Here is a 17702-nt window from a genome sequence, read left to right as displayed (position 1 = left end):
TTCAGTAAGATTTTTATTTAAAAAATTACAGAAGGGATAATCTGTATACAGGAGGGATAATCTGGACTAAATCAATTGAGGATTGTGTTTTTGGCAAGTATTCCATATTAATAGAAACCTGTAAACTGTTGGTTATATTTTCATGCCTGCTGAATTTGGGGTAATTTTACTAATGGAAAGCTATAAAGTACTTTTCTACTCCAAAGGGAATATATTAGGTAAATATCTAATAATAACTCAATGTAATCATAGGTGATTTTCATAGTTGGAAAAGTATCAATAAAAATGTCATGAGCGATATTAATTTCATAAATGTATATAACTGCATAAATCTTTCTTTTCATAAGGTCTCACACCAGGAATTTTCAAAAATGAAACAATCTAACAATGAAGCCAATTTAAGAGAAGAAGTCTTGAAGAATTTAGCTGCTGCGTATGACAACTTTGTTGAACTTGTGGCTAATTTGAAGGAGGGCACAAAGGTATGAAGCACACAAAAAATAAGAGCTAACTGACCAGTGTGGACATGAGGATATAGTTTGAGAAGTTAATTGGTATTTCCAATTGGACCAAATCATTCTTCATCTTGAATTCTTTTGCTTTCATGACTTTGGCCCCCGAGAGCTTTGTTATAAGTGGGAGAAAGCTTAATGAAGGCAGTGGATTTCATGGGAACTTTGCAGAATGAGTATGCATAGACATTCATTTCAGGTAGCAGGATTTAGCAAAAATCAGCAATACTTTGTTCCATGATAGAAAGTCGGCCAACCTGAGTGAGTTATGAGGGAATAGGAGTAGTCAGAGCCGATACGTGATGGGGAAGGGGGTTGGTGTGACTTTCACAGTCTCTGCTGATGGTTTAGGTGATGATAGATTTGTGATATGCTTGTGTCTTAGAGTGCTTACTGAGTATGTTTCAGTATTTTCTAGCCTTTCCTTTAAATATTTTTGGGGAAATGCTTATATTTGGTTTGACCAATTTTGGGGAGCAAGTGATTTTTTAAGTTTTTCAAGTACGTAATTCCTTTTGGTACTTTAACTCCACAATGATGACTGAATAAAGTTATCTCAATTTTAATACAGTAGGTATAGTGTAAAACCCTCTAAAGAGAGCATAGAAATACTGCCAAAACCTTCCAAAGAGAGAGGATAGTAAAATGGCGTTTTAATTTGATTTAAAATGCTTTGTTGAAATAGGTAAGCTGAGAAAACTCTCCAGAGTGCTTTTGGAAATCCTTTGAAAAGTTTCTGAAATGATGCCTGCGTTTCTGAAGTGAACGTGCAAATCTAATATTTCCACTAAATAGGTTGTTTTTATTAAGTAGTAGATTTTTTTTCTAGGAATTGGGAACTTGTTCACGATCATGAAACTTGTCACTGAATTTTTGGTGACAGCACTTTCTAACAATTATTTTATTTATTTTTTTCAAAATATTTTAGGTCATATTTAACAATAAGGTACTGGACTTAAGTGGTATGACTGTCTCTCATGCAGAGGGTTTTAGTTCTTTAACTGTTATTGACAAATGAGCTTTAAATTGTGTTCCTTTTAGATTATAAATTGTTCTGGTTTATCACTTATGTTTGTTCTTTGCTTGTAGTTTTACAATGAGCTGACTGAAATACTTGTCAGGTTCCAGAACAAATGCAGTGATATAGTGTTTGCACGGAAGACAGAAAGGGATGAACTCTTAAAGTAAGTTTATTTTCTGTATCAAATTGTACTTTTGAAGTATTTTTCTTAAAAAAAAAATCATAGTCTTGCTACCTCTTTTAGAAAAATCACATGTGGATACTCTTGTGGTGGGTTGGCAGTGTGAGTTAGCAATTTCCTTCATTTCCTCTGTGGTGGTTTACAAAGCAACAAGCAACCGGCTGCATGATTCAAGAACAACAGGATGTAAAGGAGCACAAACTCTAGATGAAGGGAGAATAGTGATGTCACAGAAGTGATGGCAGCACAGCTCATGTGACGATCTCAGCGAATGCCAGTAAACACGAGCAGTTTCCCTTGAAGAGGCAGATGGGGTCCTTGAATGGAGCTGCAGGCACAGCATGAGGGAGAGGGGATTTACTCAGAAAATGTCAGCAAAAGCACTTTCTATAGGGCCTACTGGGCAAGCAACATAGGACTCACTCTGTGTGGAGTAATGGAGGGCCGACTCAGCATTGATACCCATTAAGATGAGAAAGAGAGCAAAATTTAACAAAACTAATAGATGAAAAACATTCACCAGAATAACATTGTCACAGAACAGGTGAAATTTTACTGTGAATTTAAAAAAAAAGGTTAGGAAACAATCACTAAGGATTACCACAAACAAAGCCAGTACTCAAGGAAGATGGTAGGAAAACAAGAGGTCATCAAATACGAAGTGTCAGGAATCAGGACACAATTGGAAGAGGACAGAACCATCACAGATGTGAGATGAAATGAGAAGGAGCCAAAGCAAGAAAAGACAGGGAAGAAAACACAGGAGCAAAGAGTAGCAAAGAAGAAATCAAAGAAAATGAAACCAGAGCAAGGAACAGGATTAAAAAAAAGTAGAGAAGGTGGGCAAAGAAGATCTAACATATGTAAAACTGAATTCCCTTCAAAGAAGAAAAATCCCCAACAGTGAACAGAACAAATACTTAAAGATACTACTCAAGAATATTCTTAGAATAAGTCCTGTTGAAAGGGTATACGTCATTTGGTCAGGAAAAACGAGTAAGAACTGTTAACACTTATTTGTATTAAGGCATATACATTATTAGCCTTCAAAGATAATGACCAAACTTCCCTGGTGGCCCAGTGGTCAAGGCTCTGTGCTCCTCACACAGGGGGAATCGGCTTGATCCCTGCTTGGGGATCTGAGATCTCACGTGCACATGGTCTGGCCAAATAAATATTATTTAAAAAAGAAAACGGCAGAATACTATTAAGGCAGTCAGGCAGACAGATCAGCTCAGTTTATAAAAAGGTGAAAAAACTTAGGCTGGCATCACTGCATGCTAGAAGAGAATGGAATGATTGCTATTCAAACTCAAGGAAAGCAAATATAAGACAAAGATTTTATATCCGGCCAGCCTGTCCTTCAGGTATATTCAAAGTCAGGTGGTCATTAGTGATGAATATGAAGAACCCAGAGACTACTACTCAGGAGCCTTTCTTGAGCCCCTCAGATGACCTCACCATTATTCTCATTTGTCCATGCTTAAAACAGTTTGTTGTAGAAGAATGGGGAGAACTTAAGAGCTACTTCCTTCCAGCCCCAAGACAGAGCCGGGCCATTTGTTATCAGCTTTTCTACTAAACCTTTAAAAAGCAAATATTTAAAATCTTTTAAAAATGGTTTTAGAGGTTAAAAAGAAACCCAAATTAGTTTTAGTAGTAAGTAAATCTGAAAAGAGTAAAACAGAGCAGTCTTCGGACCAGTTTTATTTATGAATATGGATGTGAAAGTTCTAAATAAAATGCTTGCCGTTCGTATTCTCCAGGATATTAACTAATGAAGGAACATGAGCATGACCAAGGAGTGGGTGGTTATTCCATGAATACTGTGATTGGTTTAGTATTCTTACATCTAAGGAGAAAAAGATGGTCTTCACAGATGAGGAAAAAGCATGAGAAACTATACACGTTCCCCCTAAAGACAAGTGCCACCTGTCAGTGCTGTTATTCAGTGTTATATTGGCAGTACCAGCCAGCACCATTGGGCAAAAGGCGATTAGAGATACAAAAATTGTCAACTGTCACTATTTACAGATTTTATGATTGTACGTCTTGGAAACCTAAAAGAATCAGCAGCCAGACTCTGCAAATAATAAAAGAATTGGTGATTGCGAAAATAATTTGTAGCCATCAATAGCATTCATACAAGTAAAGACATAGGAAGTACAGTGGAGGGAAAGACCTCAGTTAAATAGTCACGAGAAAGTAAAATACATAAGAATAGATTTGTCATATATGAGACCTGTATGAAGAAAGCTTTGAAACACTATTCAAGGACACGAGAGGATTTGAGCAAGTTATAAGACATATCATGTCCTTAGATAGGATGAGACAGCTTCATGAAGATGTCCGTTCTAAATAAATTTATCCATTCAACATAATTTTGATTAAAAAAAAAACAAACACATTTTTGTTTAAAAGTAGACAAGTTGTTCTAAAGCTCAAGGTGAAAAAAGTCAAGAATAGCCAGGAAAAACTGCATAAAAATAACAGTAATAGAAACTAATTTACCAGATTTTAATATATGTAATATTGTCTCTAATTAAAACACAGTACTGGCACATGATTAGACTAAAGACAGAAGATAGGAAGAGATTTAAATCCTTAAGTGAATTTAGTGTTTGAAGAAAAAAGAATCCTAAATCATAGAAGTTAAGAAACAAGTGCCTAGTCATTTAGGAAACGAAAGTTATTTTTACAACAGAATAAGTTCCAAACAGATCATACTTGAAATGTATAAAATGAAATGAAAAGAAAAAGAGAAATTTTTATTGAAGCTGAAATAGGAAAGGTCTTTGTAATTCTGACATAAAATCCAGAAGCCATTAAAGAAAAAAGAGTAAGTTCATCATAACATGATCAGCAGAGTCAAAATGTAATAAGCTGGCGGAAAGTGTTTGAAACTTATTCCCCGGGACAATAGGCAAATTTACTAAATTTATAAAGAACTCTGAGATACTAATGAAGAGGGGAAAAAACCCAATAGAAAAATTGGCAAAGGGTGTGAACAGAAATTCTGCAGATGAAATAAAAGTGACTGTTAAGCATATGAAAAAATACCTCCCCTCATTCAATATAAATATGAGTTAAAATTACTCTGAAATGCCATTTTTCAGACTGTGAAAAATTTGGAAGTTTGATAGCGTGCTTTATCGGCACACTTTGGGGAGCAAATCTCATTCTGCTGTGGGAGTGCACAGTGGGGCAATCCTTTTGTAGGACACGGTAAGGTCTGAATTGCAGACCCATACATTATTTAATCCAACTTTTTTTTAAAGGATGTTTTCTATTTACCAATATACAAAAATCTCTAAGATGAATAATTTATGTTAAAAAAATAAGATTACAGACTAGTGTAAAATATGCTTTTTGTGTAAAAAGGGAGAAAATAAAAATGAACATTTGGATTGGTTTATTTCTGATCAGGAAGCTCTGGACAGGTTCATAAGAAAGAATAGTATACATTGACATGAATCCACCACGGGTGTACACAAGATTCATGTCAATGTATGGCAAAACCAATACAGTATTGTAAAGTAAAATAAAGTAAAAAAAAAAAAAAAAGAATAGTATAGTGTCTGTGTGTTTGTGGGAGTGAATGGTGGAATGAGAATTTGTAGATAGTGGTCTGTCAGTTTTTGAATCAAGTGAATATATTTACGTTTTGTAAAATTATACCAAATTTAAATAATTATGGAGATTCTGAATTTTTTTTATAGTCACCATCAAGTAGTCTGTAATTTTATTTTTCAGATTGTGTTCCTATCCTTGGCCCCCAAGGATGTTGAACTCTTGGTTCAAATTCAGTCTAGTAGAGAAGCTCAGTTCATGAAACAGATAAAGATGGATCTGTGATTTACTAGCTTTGTTTTATATAGTGACTAGGAAATTCATCTAGTGGCTAGGAAACTCTCATTTGTCCTATAAATGTGTTATTTACTGCAACCGTGTCTGGTTTTTCAAAGGAAAGAAAGATGTTTTATATCTATATTCATGTTAGATATTGTATTTATGATTAAATATACTCAACTAATTAGGTAATTATTAAGATAATTATAGATGAGTAAAATACTTAAACTATTAAATGTATTATATTTACTATATATGGGATACATATACAGACACACATACTAAATGTTTCAGAATCTGACCTTTTAAAATTTTAATATGGGCTAAAAGCTTGTAGTTTATATTGTAAGCATTTATTATGGATTATAAACATTTAAGAAGTATTTGTGATTTCTTGATGAATGTGTGTTTGTTTTCTTTATGTATGGAGTGTCTAATTTATCTTTCAACTGGGATTGTTTCTGAGAGAGAAAGTGTGATGTGGGGGCACTAGCTGGAATCGTTCCATCAGGACGGCAGGGCCTGCTGCAGACACTTGAGGGCATGTTGTGTTGTTCCGTGCTTGTGAATCAGCACAGTGAGAAGTAGATCAGTACCAAATATTTCATAAGAGTGTATTTTACTTTAGGGTTCTGTTTATCGGGATTTGGGGATAGATTCCAATTTACTGTCAGAGGAGTCTTTAAATTTTTAAAAAAATTTTGATACTGTATTTTAGTGGTGCTTTCAACATCTGTCTTTAATGAGATTACCTATGTGAGGTATCTTTTAACATAAGGTTTCTCAGTGCCATGTTTTGGATATCTTCAGAAAATTTTCATCAAGAAATTTTCATTGTTTTCTGTAAACACTGATATACAGTGATTAAAATATTAGGTAGGAGACTGCAAACAGTTGTAGTTTTCTGATCATTTTTAGATTTTTATGTTAGGAGTTTCTCGTCTAGGGGCTGACCTCTTACTAGAGAGAGGGCAGTTTCTTAGGACCGCTTGCTCAGTTTAACATGTTCCTTACTCTGGCTATAATTATGGGCTCTGGAAAAGTTTACCTTTTCCCCTTATCTTCAGAAATAGAATAAAAACTAACTTTATTTTATTCGGTAGTAGGAAGAAAGATGATTTCAATTAGTTCTTGCCAAGAACAGAAATACATAGTATATTTTAAAATACTATCATTGTTTTGATTTTATTTTCTGTGTTTCATACATGGAGAAAAGAAAGAAAAATATCTGGTATTTTACAGGTGCTGGTTTTCAAAATTGTGTTAATTTCTAATGCTTCTGTCTTTAATAAGGGACTTGCAACAAAGCATTGCCAGAGAACCTAGTGCTCCTTCAATCCCAACACCCACGTATCAGTCCTCTCCAGCTGCGGGGCACGCACCGACGCCACCAACTCCAGCACCAAGAACCATGCCGGTCAGTAAGCAACCATTACCTTTTAAGATTGAAGTTTTACGTGTTTGTGACACTTTGCTAGCTGTGAAGGGTAACACAGACTTTAGAGCTCTGGTGGGCACCACTTTGATCAGGTGAGCAGCCTTCTGATGTTTTGCAGTATGAAGAGTATGCATTTTTTATTCATGGATCACTTCTGAATTTTTGCTAAAAAATGTTTACCTTGAGTTTAATGAAGTCTTTGGAACCAACTTCCAGTTTATAGCAAAGACAGTGATAAAACCATAAATTAAATCATGCTGTTGGAAACACTTGGACAACCTACAACAGGAACATTCTTTGAGACACTTGTCTTGGTTTTCTAAAGGCGAATATTATAGAAAGAGAAAAGGTAGATGGAGAGGGCTTCTAGATTAAAAGAGAGGAAAGACTCCTAATAATCAAATGTAGTACATGAACCTCAATTGGATCTTGGTTAAAACTCTTATAGGTGTTTTTATGAAAAATAAGGAAAGTTGAATGTAGGGTGGATACTCAGTAATACTAGGGAATAATTATTAATTTTGGAGCAACTATTAATTTTCTCAGGGTGAAATGGTATTGTGATTATATAGGAGAATATTAGGACTTGTATACTGAAATCTTTAAGGTTAGTGTCCTTAAGTTTGCAGCTTAACTTTCAAATGGTCCTGCAAATATGTAGAGATAAATATAAGAATATAATTATAGGTAAAGCAAAATTGGCCAAATGTTAATAATTAATGAATTTAATTGGTAATTATGTGATTATTATGATAGTACTCTTTTAAGTTTTCTGGTGTTTGAAATTTTAATATGAAAAATCATGGGGCCAGGAGGAGATAAGAGAGAAAAACACTATCTGACCCGTTCCTTCCTCCTCCCTCAAATGTGTGACCACAGATGGGAGCAGTAAATGATTAAATATTGGGCATCAGGAAAAGAGCAGTGCTATGGAATATCCACAAATTGGAGAATTATTTTTCAACTACGGTACATTCCTGGAGTGGTGAGCCCACATTTAAGAATGGGAATTAGAAATACATTCGGTTGGATTCTAGAGTTTCTCGTACGCTCTCATTCATTTTAATTGATAGCAATTTGACAGAAAGCTGACATGTGTTGTAGTCAGTGCCGACTTTTTCTTACAGCCTACTAAGCCCCAGCCCCCAGCCCGGCCTCCACCTCCTGTGCTGCCAGCAAATCGAACTCCTGCTTCAGCTCCGGCTGCAGCTCTAGCTCCAGCCCCAGCTCCGGCAGGCACTGGGACCACTGTACCAGCTCCATCACAGACTCCTGGTTCAGCTCCCCTGCCTCAGGCCCAGGGACCCCCGTACCCCACCTATCCAGGGTATCCCGGGTAAGACTGAAACTCTGTATGTCCCACTGAATTGGCTAATGTTTCTAACTCTGGTTAGTCTTTTAAAAACAAGGTCACCCATTCTCTGAATGGAGGTGTCACATAGGCTACATTGTCAGCTCACATAGAAATACAGTAAGTTATAGTCACTTTGAGCATTGAATAGCCATTTCCCAGGTTTATTTAATTTGTTTTTAGTTTTTACATGTTGGGTTTACAGTAAACATACCTTTGGTATGGAATTCAGAATGTGCTTCCTTGGTCATCTTTATTTAGGTGATAAACAGATAGGTGCCTTTTCTGGACGTAGGAAGACTGATAAGGCCTTCTTCACATACCTGTACTCTGATGTCTTGACATTCCTATCAACTCTTGAACCAGGAATCTGCCTAATTATGGCATATACTTAAAGATCAGGTGTCTTTGTTATTTTTGTAATCTTAAAAATCCAGACATTTAACTTCCTTTTAAGATGTCTGCCAGACTTAGTAAGTAAATTGTATCTTCCAAATGTTAAGCCTGTGAAACCAGTATAAATCTATGAGCATCACAGTAAACATTGAATCTTGTGAAACAGAAATGGACTTTGATTGCCACAGTAAAATGAAGAGTCTCTGTTTTTATTCTTGGTGATGGTTGAATATTTAATCTTATTTCCTTCAAGAGTCTTTACTTGGGTAGTATTAAATACTTTTTTCTTTCATTTCAGTTAATAACAGGATAGAACTCTTCTCTAGCAAGTACCTAGGAACAGCTGTTTTTTTCTCTCTCCACTGTTCTCTAATGGACTGAGAAATAGAGGAAAATGTGGTTTTGAAAAAAACATTTTAGAATAATTACTGTATGGTTCATTTTCTAGTATTTGATTTACCAATCTAGCTTTTTTTTGTTCTTCTTCCCATCAGGTATTGCCAAATGCCCATGCCCATGGGCTACAATCCTTATGCGTATGGCCAGTATAATATGCCGTATCCACCAGTGTATCACCAGAGCCCTGGGCAGGCTCCGTACCCGGGACCCCAGCAGCCTTCATACCCCTTCCCTCAGCCCCCACAGCAGTCTTACTATCCACAGCAGTAATATGTCAGCTCAGAAGCTCAGCTGGTTCAGTTCAAAGGGAAAGAAATACCAACCCTGCAATAAGTGTACTAAACTCTACGCTCTGGTTACTATAACGTCCTCTACTGTACTGAATGCAGTGTATAATTTCTGTCTGCGGCTAGAAGCTGTGCCCCAGTTCCACACTTGATTGTACTTGGGCGATTTGCTGCTGTTGCAGTGTAAACACTAAGTATAATAGAATTTGAATTAAATTACATTACAGTTCATAAAAGTTGAAAATGAGAGATTAAACCCACCTGTGAAACATTTGAAATTATTACACTTAAGTACGTGACTGGAACATCAGATGCTTACAACGATGGTTTAAGTACGGATATACAAGAAAACTAAGTTATCTTTCTCTATTGGTTTATTGATTTGGTTTGATTTTCCTTACGCTATTTTGCATAATCAAAACATTGTAAATCTTTTAATTTAAAAATAAATTCCTTAAGAACAGTTGTTATTGTTATGTTTTGTCATTGATTCTCATTGCTGTCTAATTTCTTCCTGGTACTAGTCTCTGATTTCATGTGTACATAAGTTAAACAGATCCTGTGTTAAGTGCATGATTAATGCAAGTTAATAGTCAGGTTCAATATATCTTATAGGAAAACCAAAAGAATAATAACCATAATTTATCTTTCATATGCTGATTAGTAAATTAATTTTGACATTTATTTTGAAAAATCTTATAATTTGGAAGAAACAATTGCTACCAAAGATTCTTCAAATATTTAAGTGAATATGTATATTTAATGTTTTATTACTAACTTCTCCAAGAAATCAATACAAATTCTGGTAAAAAATTTTTTCTTTTTTTCATAATCTGGTTAAAATAAATACATGTCATTAACAGTACTGTCTAATGTAATGGAATTGTTTAAAGAAAACTTACTGTACCCTTCTGTCCTTTTTTCCACCTTATTGTCTTAACCTAGTAACATTTAATGCACAATGTGTATGAATAGATATGATAAGCCCTTTCATTTTTATGCTCCTAAAAGATTGGACTGTTTTATAATTCACGGAGCACACAAAACAATTGTTGGGAGCATATGCCAATTCTGGAATAGGCTGTGTATTTAATACTAGTCTGTGCTGTTCGGATAACTCAGTGCTGTACAAACCTCAGTGAGACTTGCCTGGTGGAATGCACAGACGTGCATCGTGGAATGAGAAAGTGAGAAAGGAAGGGGTTGTCTGATATCCCAATGGGGTCTGTTCTATGTGAGGCTCATGTCTGAACATACCAGCCATCCGAGCAGCATTCCAGTGAATCTGTTTATGCTTATTTTTAAAGTTTTAATGCTAACCTTTTCTTGAATTATTGTTTCATTTAAATGATGCTGTCAGTTGGTCCATTGTTGTTTTCATTTGACAGTTTGGGTTTATATTTTTAAATGTGGGGCTGAAGGTGTGATTGTAAAGGGAGCTAATTGGTTTAAAATATATGTATATTTTAAAAAAATCTTACTTTGTTGTTGTATGTAGAAAACATGAAGGCATGTTACTTCAGTATAAATAACTTTTACATGCAATACTGAAATTGCTTTAAAGTTTAGTAGTTGAAACCTTGGCAAAATAGTTTCTTACATATCATAGCTGACTTCTATTAATATGGAATCATCAGAATATGACATGGACTTGTTTGACTCTTATGTAAATGGCACTTAAGTTCCTCCTCCTTATTATTCAAGGTACCATCACCAACAGGAGATACTCAGATTAGTGGTATCCCAAATTGCTAGTTTATAATTCTCACTAATACAGAAAAAAACAAAAAACAAAATTGGCCTGAATATTCTCTTGGGGAAAGAAGGCACTATTAGAAAAGAGTAAGTGCATCAGAGGGCCAAAAGAAGTTACAAAGCTGTTTAGCTCATTTCCTGTGCTGGGCTGGGCTTGTTCTCAGAGCCACAGGAAGATGGTTCAGAAACTTTAGGAAAGGCGTCTCCATAAACCCTTGTGGCAGCCTCCCCAGCTCCCTGCCCATTCCCTCTTGTCTGTTCCCTCCTCCTTTAGAGGATGCAGATACTTTCTTCGGGCCACCTGTGTCCAGGTTTTCACAGTCCTTCGTTGCTCGATGTGTCTTCATGGAGCTGTCTAGTTCCATCAGGGTGACATGTGGAAAGTTTTTCTTTCGTCTGTTTTTCATCCTAACAAACAAGGAAGCCCTCACTGGAATTATTTTTGTTGCCAAACATTTTTATCCTTTGCTTTCTGTGTTCCAGAAAATAACCCTCCAAAGTTATGGATAATGCTTTTTATTTAAAGGAAGGAGAGTGTCACTCTGGTTCAGGTATGTTGTACCTGTGTTTATAGTTAGGCTATTTGATTTCCTAAAGCACACTCTTGCTGTTTTATTTCTTTATATTGGGCTTTGGAATGCTATTTTAAAATGGACTGTAAGTAATGATCTGAAAAGCTGGTCTGAAGTGGGGAAAAAAACTAATATTTCTTACTCTTAGTTTGAGACAGATGGCTTGATTTCTGAGTCTGGTGTCAAATAATGGTGTACTCCTGTGCCCCTCTGTCTTTATTCTCATTTAAGAATAATAGTCATATGCCATTGCAAGCCAGTCAATCTTTGTGAGATCTGTGTATCCAACTTCTTTGCAATTTCTAGTCTTCCTCTCCCCAAATATAAGTAGTTAGAGAAAAAGAGTCACTGATTTTCTGTGTCAGTCAGCAACCTTTCTAGTCAGATTTAAAAAATATTTTCCATTAGAGCTTTACAGTTTGCAAAAGTGCATTGTATACAATTTCTAGTTTCATAAACATGGCAAAATGCACTTCGTTAAGTAGGTTTCAGTTTGTTAATGGGGAGCTTTTTTTTTTTTTTTAATGATCAGTATGTCTTAGAAGAATCTGGCTACAACCTACTGCCATCTCTTTTTTTGTGTGTGTGACACTTTTGCAGCTATTAGTTGCTTCACAGTACAGAACAGGATACAAAGTAGGAGAAAAACTGCATTTTAATTACAAGTTTAAAAATAGACTTTAGAACTAAATGGTTGGTTATAAGATTTAAATGGAAAGGCAAAGAAGGAAAAATTATATTTTTAAAGAAAAAGAGAATATTCAGGCTTTATTTCTGGTATGAAGTTTATATTTTTTAAAAGAAATCCTATATTATCACACCAGAGATTTTAGATTCTTTTCTGGTTACAGACATTGCTGGTAGTTGGATTATATTTTTTATTGTATTCATTTCTCTTAGGGGGAAAATTGTAAAGAAAAGGGTCCAGATGAAATGTATCCTAGAAATAAAAGTTGAAAGATTTTTACTTCCTTGTAGTATGAATTCTTATTTAAAATATTTATCCTTCAGCTTTTATATTTCTCTTAATTTCTTCATTGAACAGTGGGTTGGGAAATTAAAAAAATAACCCACTTGAACTAACCGCATGAGACTTATAAAAAAGACGACAGTGTTTAAGTGTTTTCTTACAGCTGTCAACCTTGTAGATGATCATGGTTTTCAAACGTCCCTTATGATTGAACCCAGATCTTTCAGATGAGTAATCTCTTCTTCAGGCTTCCCTGGTAGCTCAGCTGATAAAGAATCCTCCTGCAGTGTGGGAGACGTGGGTTTGATCCTGGGGTTGGGAAGATCCCCTGGAGGAGGGCATGGCAGCCCACTCCAGTATTCTTGCCTGGAGCATCCCCATGGACAGGAACCTGGCGTGCTGCAGTCCATGGGATTGCAAAGAGTCAGACACCACTGAGCAACTCAGCGCAGCATGGCGCAGTCTCTTCCTCAGGTGTCATTTTGGGGGTTACTTTTTGGAATTGTTTGGCAAGATTACCACAGTCAATTGGTCAGGGAAAAGGGGATGGTGAAATGTGGTCATCTTTGAAAACATTTGTATTTTCTTATTTTCTTCCTGCTTCTTCCCTGTTTCAAGATCAGATGCAGCTGTTTTACTGTGTAGCTCAGAATACGCAGTTTATCCGAGGATGTGTTGATTTTGTATGTCTCAGGTATGTTGGAGTTGAACAGACTAGCTCCAGGAATGAGTTGAGAAGCTGAATCCCTAATACGTGTAAAATCTTTGTTGGTTGGTTTTCACTTACCTGGCTTCTAGGTTGGAGACTACCAAGTTCTCCCTGAGGGGCTTGGGAACCTAGGTGCGTGGGGTGGGAGGACAGTGGGGATCTAACGGACCCTCCCTGGAACTGGGGTTCACCTGCAGCTGAACGACAAGCAGCTCTGCGCTGGGGCTGTTAATGACTGCAGGGCGGGTGGGCTTGGCCTGAGTACAGACAGGAACTTGGCTGGAGCCAGTGCCCCAGAGAGCGCCTGGCCCCTGCTAATGAGGGTCCTCATCCACTGACTGATCTTGCTTTTGTAGTTAATTATCCATCTGGGTCACATCCGAGTTGTCTGCCTTAGCACTCTGCCCACAAGGGACCCTGGCTTGTGTCAGCTCTGTGGCTCCTGAAAGCCTTCCTTTTTGCTTAAAAGTTGCTTATGTCCTTTTTAATCAATGACAACAAGTGAAGCAGGTAAATAGGTCAAGTCTATTACCTTTGTGTTTCTTTTTAAGTTTTCCTGTATTTATAACTGTTTTAGTCTCTACACATTTTTAAGCCATGTAATTCATATGTAATGACCATCTTCCATTTTCACTTTTTAATATAGTTTACTATTAATACCGCTGGTTTTTTCTTTCTGGATGTATTAGTTATGTTTTTTTTTTTGGCAGTCCAAGAGGAAAGTTTAATTTACAACTTGGTTAAAGTTATTAATATGGTTATGTGATCTTCTGACATTTTGTGTGTTTGGAGTTGAGTATTTTTTCTGTTTCCTTTTCCAATCTTTCATTGCTTGGATTGTGTTTTCTTTTTCTAGTAATTTGGAACACTACTACTATTTTCTTCCTTCCCATCCCCAGGAAGATTTTTTTTTTTTTTTAAATATACGTTTGTAAACAGTGTTTGGACTTAGTGTTAATGTAGTAGTATTCTTACATTATGATCTTTGGATTGTTAGCTTGGTTGCTTCTGGTTTTTGATGATGACGAATAAAGCTGTTTTGTGCTCAAGTTTGTTTTCCTCCCAAATTTTGGCTCCAGTGGCTTCTGCTCCCAGTAACCTGTGATGCTGTGTCTTCACCTGTGTCTCCAGTCTGGGGAACTTTGTCATTTCAAACCTCATCTTTCTTTCTGATGCACTCTTTAGTAATTCACCTTTCTGTTTCTAGTCCACTGCTGCTGTGTTCATCGATGTCATGGTTGCCTCCTCTTATTTCACGTATCAACTTGCTCAGCATCAAGCTATGTGCTTACTGGTTCTAAGGACTGTACTGAGTCTTTAAGAATTCATTTGTTGCAGAAGAACCCCGTGAAATTGGTATTTTTATTCATACTCACTCTACACAGGGAAGTCAACTTGGAGAAGGTGGGTAGCTTGCCTGTGGTGACACGGCTGCCAAGTAGCTGAGCTGGGGCTCTTTGAGCAGCCGCCTGTGATCTGAGCAACTAATGACGGCCTCTCCCTGTGCTGTCACTGCTGCTAAAAAGAGCTCACGTCTGCTGAGTGCTCGCCACGATCCAGGCCCTTTTCTAAGCAGTTCAGATCCAGCAACTTATTCTAGTTGAGCAGTCAATATTGAGGTGGCCACTAATTTAATTACATTTCGCAGGGCAGGAGGAAACAGGGCACAGAAGGATTGAATATCCTGGGGCTGGCTGGTGATGGAGCTGGGATCTCACTGAGATGAAAAGTTAAAGGCAAAAAAACCGCACCAAAACAATCCACAAAAACGGAAAGGGTCATATTCCATTGTATATACATGCCACATCTTTACCCATTCCTCTGTCGATGAATGTTTAGATTGCTACCATGTCCTGGGCATGGTACCATGTAAATAGTGTTGCTGTGAACATTGGGGCATTGGGGTGCATGTATCTTTTTGAGTTGTGGTTTTCTCTTAGTATATGCCCAGTAGTGGGTTTACTGGGTCATACGGTAGAAACCAGCACAACATCGTAAAGCAACTATATACTTCAATAAGAATTAAAAAAAAAAAAAGTTAAAGGCTTTCTAGACTTTCTCCTGTCCCTTGGAGTCTTTTTATTTTTAAATTTCCTTATTTGACTGCACTGGGTGTTAGTTGCGGCACTCAGGGTCTTCAGGCTTTCTTGCGGGATCTAGTTCCCTGACCAGAGATGGAACCCGGGTCCCCTGCACTGGAGGGGCTCAGAGTCTCAGCCACAGGACCATCAGGGAAGTCTGGCGTCTTTGTTTTATAGGGCATTTGCTCTCATTTCTTACACCCATCTATCCATTCACCTATTCATTTTTTTCTCCCCAATAATTAAAAATTAAATATCAAAAGGCTATTGACTAGGTGCTGGGAATACAGCTGTGCCCTCAAGAAATTCATATTCTAGGAGAGTGAAATTGAACTGGGAACAACTATAGGTCTAAGTGTGAATTTGTGGGAGTTCCCCCACTTCCTTCCTCCTCTCAGCGCCACAAGGAGCTTAAATACTTTGCATGTTTCTGGCCCAGGGTTGGTTTGCTGGGTGGGGAGCAGAAGCTGCAGTCTCTGGGGCCAGGAGTTAAAGGAAGCGGCAACATCCCCAAGGGGGTAGGTTTTAGGACAGCATTTTTAGAAGGTCACAGCGGGCCCAGAGGGCGTCATGCTCTAGATGAGGCGAAGCTTCCGTCTTTGAAGGGACCGTGAGGCTGGACAGCGTGGAGAGGTAACCCAGGACCTGCCACTGGCTCGGGTGTTAGTGTGGGAAGTCAGTAATGGCTGAGACTGAACTTCTCATCACCCTGTGGGATGGGCCTCAGAGTCGGAAATGAAGGACTTCAGTCAATAGGTATTTCTTCTGTACCTGTGCCGCTCAGCTTCAGTTCATAGCTGCCTGCTGCATTCGGGCCATCTCTGGGAGAGCAAAGGATGTTGATGCCACTCATACTTGCACCCATGGTCTGAGTGTCCAGGTTTGTCTGTGAAGTCTAGAACTCTAGAAAGGCGCTTCTGCTAACAACACTGCATTCAATTGGTTGGATTGGCTGAAGCCCCACTGGAGAACTGGAGAGGAGAAATAGCAGGGCTCCTGGAAGCTTCTTGATCAATCATGTCTGACTCTTTGAGACCCCCTGGACTGTAGCCCACCAGTTTCCTCTGTCCAGTGGGATTCTCCAGGCAAGAATACTGGAGCGGGTTTGCCATTTCCTCCTCCAGTGGATCTTCCCGACCCAGGGATCGAACCCGCATCTCCTGCACCGGCAGGCAGATTCTTTACCTGTGAGTCACTGGGCAAGTCCCTGGAAGCCTCTACTGGTGTTCAAAAGAGTGATCTGAATGCTTTCACCTGCTGGTCAGATACGCAGTTGGCAGGATGGAGAGAAGGTAAAGCACCCATGAGACAGTGCTGAGGAGATTGATGTTTCTCTGCTTGAATCCTAAGGTGGCCCCAGCCCAGTCATGCCATGTAAGGCCCAGGCCAAGGGGCTGCCTCAGTTGTGGGGAAGCCTGGCATGCTATGGTAGAAATGAGCCTACTAGAAGCGGTGGATGTTGAAGGATGAAGCTCCAACTTGGTCCCAGGAGAAGAGTCTGCATCTCCTCGTGGCTCATTCCTGTGAGGCAGCAGGTTGGTGGTTGAGAAACCATAGGTGTAAATGAAATCCCAGGGCCCCCAGGGCTGTGCTCTCAGAACAAAGGAGGCTCAGTGGGCGAGGCGGACTCCCCTTCAGCTTCCAGAGGCTGCACCCTTGCAAACACACAGTGGGCTGCTGGAAAGTGTCCACACCCACCGGTCAGGAGATGTCAGAAAGGCCTTCCGCAGAGAGTTCTGGACTTCACAGACGAACCTGGACACTCAGGACAGGTGCTGACAGACATGAGCGGCACCTCCCATCCCAAGCTCTGTGTGACCCACCCTCACCCTCACCCCTTCTCCAGGCACCGATGCTGTAAAAGCTGGTACTAGTGAGTGAGGGGAACCAGGCTCTGCCAGAGGCCAACACACGGGGATGTGTCTCAGACCCTCCGGAAACGGGATGGAGCCTGCATCCCAAGTGTAAGGGTGACCCTCGGCCCATCCTCATGGGGTGGCCTGGGCACCCTGGGGAGAGACCTGCTTAGGAAGAACAGCGAGGTGAGGCAGGTAAGGGACACGCTGCTTGAGAAAGAGTGTCCTGACGAGTCCACTGCATGCTGTGGGGGAGACCTGGGACATTAAACAGGCTTTCAGCCATAGACAGAGCTTGCAGTTGGTGAGATGGCCGAGGAGGGCT

The 17702-nt window shown here is 38.6% G+C and overlaps 1 protein-coding gene across 2 annotated transcripts in view; it reads left to right on the top strand.

Moving 5' to 3' along the window:
• Nucleotides 1–12728, top strand: part of LOC120867851 (programmed cell death 6 interacting protein) — a 70861-nt gene extending 58133 nt beyond the window's left edge. For both annotated transcript variants that reach the window (XM_040246287.1, XM_040246286.1), the window contains exons 14-18: nt 348–482; nt 1602–1696; nt 6857–6980; nt 8129–8337; nt 9243–12728. In XM_040246287.1, the coding sequence (XP_040102221.1) occupies nt 348–482; nt 1602–1696; nt 6857–6980; nt 8129–8337; nt 9243–9417 (738 nt within the window). In that variant the 3' untranslated portion in view covers nt 9418–12728. The remainder of the gene's footprint in view (nt 1–347; nt 483–1601; nt 1697–6856; nt 6981–8128; nt 8338–9242) is intronic.
• The last annotated feature ends 4974 nt before the right edge of the window (nt 12729–17702 follow it).

The sequence above is a fragment of the Oryx dammah genome, unplaced genomic scaffold (genome assembly GCF_014754425.2).
Source record: "Oryx dammah isolate SB20612 unplaced genomic scaffold, SCBI_Odam_1.1 HiC_scaffold_9, whole genome shotgun sequence".
In the NCBI taxonomy this organism is placed as follows: domain Eukaryota; kingdom Metazoa; phylum Chordata; class Mammalia; order Artiodactyla; family Bovidae; genus Oryx; species Oryx dammah.
This window is presented reverse-complemented; position numbering and strand designations above follow the sequence as displayed.